The 10032-nt window shown below is 33.5% G+C and overlaps 1 protein-coding gene across 1 annotated transcript; it reads right to left on the bottom strand.

The window, feature by feature from the left end:
- Window positions 1-1114: 1114 nt before the first annotated feature.
- LOC311081877 (chymotrypsinogen A-like) lies at window positions 1115-6832 on the bottom strand. Its single transcript, XM_084112576.1, has 6 exons — window positions 6742-6832; window positions 5192-5212; window positions 4925-5087; window positions 4025-4293; window positions 3757-3896; window positions 1115-1907 (listed from the first exon to the last, which is right to left on the bottom strand). Exons 1-6 carry the CDS (start codon window positions 6794-6796, stop codon window positions 1626-1628), a joined length of 930 nt encoding a protein of 309 aa, XP_083968702.1. The 5' UTR covers window positions 6797-6832; the 3' UTR covers window positions 1115-1625.
- Between the last annotated feature and the right edge of the window lie 3200 nt (window positions 6833-10032).

Genomic DNA, 10032 nt, shown 5'->3' on the forward strand with positions numbered 1-10032 from the left:
CATTTGATATATTCCGACTGACTCTGAAATTGTTTTCCCTAGAAGATTAAACAGATTATTATGTTCCCGCAAGTTTTGCGTCAGATTAGTGACGACTAATATTTGAACAGCAAATGATGCTTGACCAATCTAAATTTGGGTGTGTCTTACCTTTAAATTTAATGTTACTTTAAATAAGTGTAAGTGGGAAAACACGGCATGGCCAATCCAGAGCTACTGTATTATGAGAGAAGTAATGTTGGTCAACTTATATCTGTAATAGTGTCCATACCTCTACTGAAGTAAACGTTAAGTTAAATTAAAATGTATGCAATTCCATGGGGCTATACCAAAGTATCTTTGTGTAAACGTGAATGTAACTGATCTCAGGTATATAGCAATTACCTCTGTTTGATGACTAAACTGATGAGCTTGTGAACATGAGACCCGTGTTAAACAGAAGACGTGAGGACCTCTGAGCGACATAGTTTCCTGATCTGGAATGGGTAAAATATACTTAGAGTAAAAAAGAATAATCAAACATTCGCTCACTTTTAATGGTGCTCAGATATCATTAAAACCTTTTTCATTTATGGAGTCAGATGAAATAACAAGGTAATAGAAATGAGAACATGTATTTCATTTAATCTTGTTGTGTTGCGTAAAAGGAAAGACAGTAACGCACAGCAACCTTCCCCGTATTATTGGAGACCGCCATTGGACCGATATACTGGCTTACATATATATATATATATATATAAATAAAGATTCTTTGTTTTTTTGAAAGGAATCTCTGCTCATGCTTTGATCAACAATACAATAAAAACAGTATCACAAAATATATTTTGTGATATAATATTACAATTAAAATAGCTGTTTTCTATTAATATATTTAAAAAATTAGTAATTTATTTCTGTAATTTTCAGCATCATTACTCCAGTCTTCAGTGTTACATGATCCTTCAGAATTAATTCTAATATTGCTGATTTAATGCTCAAGATTTTTTTTATTATTTTTATTATGTTGAACAGTTGTGCTGCTTAATATATTTGTGTACACTACTGTTGAAAAGTATGGAGTCAGCAAGATATTTTTTGAGGACATTAATAAGTTCACTCAGCAAGCATGTAAATTGATTAAAAGTGATTGTAAAGTTTTTTTAATTATGTTCAAAAGATTTTGAAGAGAGAGAGAGAGAGAACCTTCCCCATGTCAGTTCCTTCTTTTGTATTTATTCTGTTAAGACAGTGTGATTACAACATGGTAATTGATTACATTTTCAACAGCCAGTATTCCTGATCACATTACAGAGCTTCAGACCCTATTTCAGTTATGCATCGGTTATCAGACATATAAACATACAAATAACCGATATTGTTATAAAACAAACAAGATCAGTCGATCTCAAGTAGTTATGCAAACATCCTGAATCTCAGAGGACACAAGCATGCTGAATTTCATTAGTTTATGCCCTTATAATGTCAATAGGATAGCTTTTCAAGAGTAGTACATTATTGAAAAGATAAAAAATAAATGACCAAAAATAACAGTATAACTGCTCTTTTCACCTCTGTGTGAGAGCATGAACAGTAGAAAGATGATCCTCTTCATCAAAGAACCCTTAGAATTACTGTGCAAACTATCTTTAGGAAGAGAGATACTGGGAGAAGGTGAAAGGAATGATGGAGAATGTGAGAGAAATGGTAAATAAAAGGAGGTTGAGTGAACTGAATCCACTGGAGTTGAACACAACAAATCCAGGAGGGTTGCTGGCCATGTAAGATGTGATCCAGTTCTGGAACTGAGAAACTCTGGCGAACACACTGGGATATCTGGGGTCATCACATCGTGTTGCACCAAAACTCACAATGCCGGACTGAATCCACCGGGAGCTGTTCCTACTGACCAATGGACCTCCAGAGTCTCCCTGTATTCACAAACATTCAGCATTTATATTTCTGACAATATACAGTGAACAACTGTTACAGACACAAGTATGCAACAGTGTAGCCGAAAGGTAAAAGTATGCCACTCGTGTGTCCACCAAAGATTTTTTCAGCCCAAAATGTTAGACTTTGAGTAAAACCAAGTGTGCCGCACACATCCTGAAAAGTGAAGCCAAAACATTTTGATCGCCCCCTGGTTGCTGGCTGCAGTATAGGTCCCTGTCCTCTCCATGTAAACGAATGGGACGTGAGCCAAACAAAAAAATCCAATATTTTCCCAAAGATAGTTTCTGTAATTTTAGGTAGTTCTTACCATGATGACGGATGTTCAAAAGTAAGTTTTTTGAACACGTTTGGTTTTATTTAGTTATTTCTGTCATTACAATTCTTGGAGAGATTGGCATTGTAATGGATATGGCAATGTTAATGTATTTGGTATTGGCGGAATAGATCTGTACCAAGACTTATTACTGCCAATACATTGTGATTGAGTCTACAGGAGTTTGGGAGGGACCTTGATAATGCAGCTTCTACTGCGCAGATTCTGGCTCCAAATGATGTCATCAGCACAATATGACAGCGGCCATTTCTGGGACATTTTGGCTTTATTTTCCTACAGTGAGATGCATAGTCCATCTTTTAAACAGTCTATGGGTAAAACGCAGCACTAGTCACTGTCAGTTTTTACTCTGCCATCCAATCACAGTGGAGGATGGGTGAGGACAAAGACCACATTGGCCAACTGTCACATCCTTGTCGACTATAAATAATAATGGAGGTGAAGTTAATATTGCAGGTCAGTAATTGTTCCTAAAATTAATTATCTGTGAAATAAGACACTAAGTAGCACATTACTTCCGTGGATTGTGCCTTCAAAGCACTCTTAAGCGCATCAAGCTGGGCATTTTCAGAAGACTAAGAAATGCTAAAGTATGTTTCAGTTGTCTATTTGGCAGTATGTCTCTCTATTTATTTATTTATTTATTTATGCAAATCCACAGTTACCATCATTTTCAGAATCAAAAAAGCATATACAGGCAACATAAAATTAATACCCGTGGCTCCTGACGATGTGAGGTCTTATAAAGCGAAACGGTTCATTTCAATCAAGTCAAATCATCAACAAGTTAAAATAACCGATTATTAAAGCACCCAATAATGATGTGAAATGCGGATATTTAAAAGCAAATAAAGTGAATAAATCAACTTAATCAAATTACTTTTTACATGAGAACTACGAGAAACCATTATCAGTGAACTTCTGTTGACTCGAGAACTACTGCCATTGGATACCTGTTATACTTCCAGTATGTTTTATTTGTTATTCTTTATGCTTTTCAGCAAAATATATCAGAAACATACATTTTGCCGCTTTTATCCGTACTGTCGGACATATCCGTACTGTTCTCAGTTCAATGGACAGTTGGAGTAACTGGAGCGCTGAATGAGTTGGCAAAAACCAGCATCATAGGATCATATACGCCGTTTTTTTTTTTAACTCATTTGGAGTCAGAGTGACTGTCGGGCACGTCAGAAAGTGAGTTTTGATCGAGTAACTTGTAGATCTGTGCTGACTCAAGCTGCAAACTGTTTCAGAAGGTTCTACAAGGTTTTGGGTGAACTATCCCTTATAATAGTCTGGGACTGCAACTCCATGCTTTTCTCTGCAGATCAGGTGTAGTAAGCAGTTGTAGTGTATGAGTTCATGATCAGTGGAGTAAAGACTTGAAGAGTTTAACTGAGCAACTAGGGTGGCAGTGTGAAGTGTGCAGGTGACCGAAAACTGGACAGTAGTGTTGTAAATTGCTTTATATCAAAATGATGTCTTACCTGACATGAACTTTTCCCTGCCACATTTAAAAATCCAGCACAAATCATTTCGCTTGTGATGCCCCCTCCATAAGCATTATCACAGGCACTGTTGTTGACAACTGGTAACATAATCTCCTGCAGTATGTCAGGATTCTGGCCTGTGACACATTCAGAGGATATATTTTGACAGCTTTTAAAAAACATTTCTAGGTAAATTGTTGAGGGTTACTGTATTCTTTTTTGTATTCTTTTCTTTCAATTAGTTGACAAACAAATATTCACTCACCTCCAGGCTGTAGCGTTCCCCATCCAGTCACCCAGCTCTCTGCACCTCCAGGAAATACACTACCAGCAGCCGCCAGACAGACTGGCTTAATGTAATCAGTGAAATTCACAGAAGAGGAGAGCTGGATCAGTGCTAAGTCGTTAGAAAACTTGGGATTGTTATAGTCAGGATGCTTGATAACTTGACTCGCTGTCCTGTATGTCTCATTAGGGTTTGAGCCCGATTGGCTCCAACGCCCGAAGTACATCACAGTGTCAGACGCACCGTAGCTGTAAATAGAGAAAGTCTACTTTAATCCCACAATTATCAATTTACAATTGTATCTTAGTGTGATAGTTCACACAAAAATGAAAATTACATTCTTCTTTCAGATGAATACAATTGGAGTTATATTAAAAAATGTCCTGGCTCTTCCAAGCTTTATAATGGCAGTGAATGGCCGTCAGACTACGTCAGGCTGAAACTAGCAAAAAATACTTGCATCGCACATGGCACTGCATTGCGCCGGGTGTATGATAGGGCCCAGTATATTCGTTTGGCCGGAAGCTAGTTATTTTACTTTATAAACTTTTAAATATGGATATTTTTCTTACACAAACATCGCTTCGCTTCAGAAGGCCTTTATAAACACCCCGGAGCTGTGTGGAGCACTTTTATGATGGATAGATGCACTTTTATGATGGATGGATGCACTTCAAAATAGCAAAAAAACATTCACTGCCATTATGAAGTTTGGAAGAGCCAGGATTTTTTTTTTATATAACTCCGAATCCGATTGTATTCGTCTGAAAGAAGAATGTCATATACACCTAGGATGACTTGAGGGTGAGTAAATCATGGGATAATTTTCATTTTTTGGGTGAACTATCCCTTTAAGCTTAATTTAAGATGCCAACATACGTTTGGAAGCAGTGAGCTGCAGATAAAACCCAGTCTTTATTGATTAGACTCCCACCACATAAACCGCTTTTCCCGAGATGAATGCTGACTTGCCACGGCCAAGACCCTTCCTTTGCATCCCCCCCTCCAACAATCTTATTGTTTAGGGGGGCTTGACCACATACTAATGAGAGAAAAAGTAATATGAGAATTCCTTAAAATGCCTCACAGACATAGAAGAAACATTCTGCGTGGAACAAGAGTTTTATGGTCATTATGACAACTTACCATCTAACTGGCAGAGGGAACCTGTGTGGGTAGACAAAGACAAAGTAGACAGTCATTTGTACAGAGCTGATAAAGTGTTACTGTTAAACTCTAACATCAGTGCCTGCACGCACAATTGGCATGAAAACAAGATAAAACCTTCACATGAATAATGGTATTTATTTAGTTTTAATTTAATTTAGTTAAATTATTTCATAGTAACGACATGAATAAAGTAACAATCCTTAACTAAATTAGGCCAGTTTTACATGCAGTGTGTATGTGAATTAGCAGCAGGCTTACATTATGCTTTCACATTGGCAGTGTTTCTGTTACGTAATAGAACTGCGTCTCATATACAGAAAATCCTTCTGCATTACAAGTTGTCTGTTTTTGACAGATACTGAAGTTTCAATGTATAAAAGACTACACTGCAAAAAATGCTTTTCTTAATTAGTATTTTTGTCTTGTTTCCCAGTCCAAATATAAAAAAATTCTTAAATCACGAAGCATTTACTAGATAAGTAAAATGACATAAGAAATTATATCTTGTTTTCTAAAAAAATAAAAATAAAAAAACATTAAATGAAGTTTAGTTAAGTTACAAGATTATTTTTCTTACCCCATTGGCAGATCATTTTGCTAGATTTAAGCAAAAACACACTTAATTTTGATTTTTTTTAAATCAGAAAACAAGATAGAATTTCTTATGTCATTTTACTTATGCTTCTTGATAAATGCTTCTTTTGGTAAATGCTTCTTTATTTAAGAATTTTAAGATATTTGGACTGGAAACAAGACAAAAATATAGATTATAGATTCATGAAAATGTCTGTTTTTCAATGTTTTTCATGGGACCATTAATCGTGTACTAATTGACTGGCGCTTGCCTTTGCACACAAAACATGAAACCGGCTTTTTTTTGGCAAGTATTTTTTGAGGCATTCATCCCCAACCACGCCCCCTACCCCTTAATCACGCCCCTGTCCTCTTTTCTGAAAACTAAAATATGGTCACCCTAAAATAAATATGTTTTAAAAACTTTTTTTTTTTTTAAATGTGACTTGACTTGATTTTAGACATATAACAATTTAAATCAGTCTATGAAAAAAAAAATCTAGTTATAAACTGTTAGCTAGTTGTAATTTTAAATACAATATTTATTATTGAAATTTAAAAATATTTCAATTATTATAATATACAGTATACTTACAATTGAAAAACAGTAATATAATAGACGGTCAAACGTTTGGACACTATTCATTTTTATTGTTATTATCACTATTTTAAAAGTATGGGATTTATAAAGAGACCAAAATTATAATATTAAATAAATAAAAAATATATTTTAGCTTCTAAAAGATAACTACAAACGCAATTACAAGCATTTAACCACAAGTCTTTAGATCCAAAGGTTTTAGATTTATCATGAGAAACATCAATACAGTCAAGTCTGTTGTGTATGTGCTCACAAAGGTTTTTAGGAACTCAATTGCTTGTCAGTTATTAAACAATTTAATTAAACGCTTTATTAAACTTATATCTAAGTTTTTTCATGTTGTAGATTTTACCTGCTATGTTGAGAAGTATGGTTCCGGCAATACACAAAGCTGTGTTAATCTTCATCCTTATCTTCTGGTCTGTGATATTACTGCTGTTTCCTCAACTGTCAGATTTAATGAGATGTCAAGTAAATACTGCCACATTTATCAGTGGTTCTCTGGCCCCACCCTCCATAACGTTTATCTCTGATTCAATCATGAAGCTTATTTGGAGGATTTTCATTGGCGTTTGTTTTGGATGTGGGTGGGACCAACCACTTTTTGAAAAATTAGAAGAATTTACTTTCACACAACCGGTCAAACCAGATCACTTTCTGCAATAACTGCGGTTTCCAATAAGTCACGTTACAAGAAATCTACCCCCATTTAAAGGCAAGCAAGAGCAAAAAATGAATATAATGTGCTACTTTCTTGTCAGGACTTTAATTTTAAATTAAATGTTGATTAAAAATTGTTTGTTTAAAAGAATAATAAGTGTTGCATATTTATTGTCCTTACCCTGTAAATACATGAAACAAGCACCACTTTAAATTACAGCCTGTAGATGTTACACTGTAACTACATGGAGCAAGGTGATAACGAGCACCATCAGTAATTGGGTCAATGACGTGATGCCTAAATTTTCTGTCCGATTGCATTTTTTCAGGAAAAAACGGGTTTAAATGCATAAAAAGATACTGTATATTTGTAGTACCTCTCCCATGTATGTACTCACTTTAACTTTTCAAAAACCTTTACTTATTTATTTATTTATTTTTTGTTATTTAAAGTGTCAAAACATCATGTGGTGCGACCGTCCGGCCATAACTTCTGTTTTGAAAATGTCTTTGAAATTACTCTAAATTTATTCAAATTTATTTTCTGCACTATTTGGCATGATTTCCAAAATGTTTTGTAATACTTTAAAAAAATTCAAAGCATTTGTATTTATATTTCCATCATAATATACAAACAAACTTTGTCCGATGATGTCCATTTTATGAAATATCATGTGGTGTGACCATCAAGGAACTACCATTTTGGGACTTTTATGTTGAAAACTATTCAAACACAGGAAGTTACATCATATACCAATTTACCAAGGACCCATGGAAGCAGCAAGCAGGTTTGTAATTCTCTCAAATTGGAAAAAAAAAATAAACCTTTGTAATGGTTGGTATGTAGTTGCCACATTTGGATGTCATGTGGTATGACCTCAAAAAATGTATTTCTACAAATATATATTTTTATTATAAACTTCATCGTGAACTTTTTTGGGAAGCTAGCTTGTTTTGTTTAGGTGGCCAATTCTGTGCCTTTAAATTTTGACTGAATTTGAAAATATCATGTGGTACGACCAAATATCATGTGGTGCGATCACTGCAGACTGTTTTCCATGATAGATATATGTCCTAGATTGGCAGTTTTATGCTTTTATATTCAATTGATGGTTTATATACAAAAAGTACTTTACTTTAGTATCATTTGGAATAGATTTTTATTCAATTTGGGATATTTTTTTTATATATTTCAGACAGTTTATGTTTACTCTTTGTACAATATGAGAAAAATGCAACAAAAAAATTAGAGCATGTAATTTCAGTTTAGTAATAATGCATTTAATAGTAGTGTATTTATTATTGACTATTTATTTATTTAAAACTATTTTAATCTATTTTTACCAGATGCCACTGCCAAGCGAAAAAATTCTGACCCTGCAGCAAGAGCGGGGTACCTTGATAGGAGAAGAGTGAAATATTATTACAGTTTAAAATATCTGTTTTCTATGTGAATATATAGTAATGTGTAATTTATTCTTGTGATCAAAGCTGAATTTTCAGCATCGTTAATCCAGTCTTCAGTGTCACATGATCCTTCAGAAATCATTCTAATATGTAACCCTGGACCACAAAACCACTCAATGGGTCAATGTCACATGGGTCAATTTTTTGAAATTGAGATTTATACATCATATGAAAGCTGAATAAATAAGCTTTCCATTGATGTATGATTTGTTAAGATAGAACAATGGCCGATACAACTGAAAATCTGGAATCTGGTGCAAAAAAAATCGAAACATTGAGATAATCGCCTTTAAAGTTGTCCATTTATGTTTGCGATTATTGCTATATTCACTCACAAAAATAAATGTTTTATATATTTACGGTAGGACATTTACAAAATATGAAACATGATCTTTATTTAATATCCTAACGATTTTTGGAATAAAAGAAAAATCGATAATTTTGACCCATACAATGTATTGTTGGCTATTGCCACAAATACCCTGTGCAACTTGTGACTGGTTTTGTGATCCAGGGTCACTAATGATTTGCTGCTCAAGAAACATTTCTGATTATTATCAATGTTCATATTTTTGTGGAAACTGTGATACATTTTATATGTCAGGATTATTTGATGAATAGAAAGTTTAAAAAAAAAAGCATTTATTTGAAAAAGAATCTTTCGTAACATTATAGCCTAAATATCTTTACTGTCACTTTTTATCAACTGAATGTGTCCTTGATTAATAAAAGTATTAATTACTTTAAAAAAAAACTATTGACCCCAAATGTTATCTGTATACAATACTTTTATGAAATAATTAATATCTATAACATTATTATTTGTTAGAAAGAAATTCTAAGTCAAGTTAAATTAAATGGTGCACTTGTGTTTGTGATGTGATTTTTATTAAAAAAAAATGTTTATAAAATGTTTATGTTCAGGAAAATTCTGTGAAATTTGTATAAAATCTGATTTAAATCAATTTTTTTGTATAAAATGTATTGTTCATTGATCTCTTTAAACAGATTTTTAACTATATAAGGTCTTCATGTCATTTGGAGCGACCACTCATCATGTGGTGTGACCAATAAAAGCAATTACTGTATTACATTTAAAATAAAATATCTTATTTCTGTGGCTGAAATATGAATCACTGATACAGTATGCTTTAGTAAATGATATTTTTAAAACATTTGTATCAGCTTTATGTGATTTACAAGAAAAATAATTCTGTTAACTAGATTTAAGAAGGCAACTCAGAAATTATAGAACAAAAAATGAGATCATTATTTGAAATGCAAATACTTGGTTTCTAAACACTTTAATTACTAAGAACTTGTAAAAAAATGTTTAAGCATGTTTCATGCGGACTGTACATATTTTTTGAAGTGCAAGTGACATGAACGTGAGCAAGAATGTCATACATGATGTTTTATTAACAAAGTTCGGGAGGAGCACGTTCAGATAATCAACATAATTAACACGGGTGGTGAGCATTCAGTTAATCAGCGATAAAAGGTTATACAGCAGACC

Source organism: Abramis brama (assembly GCF_963993115.1).
Source record: "Abramis brama genome assembly, chromosome: 4".
In the NCBI taxonomy this organism is placed as follows: domain Eukaryota; kingdom Metazoa; phylum Chordata; class Actinopteri; order Cypriniformes; family Leuciscidae; genus Abramis; species Abramis brama.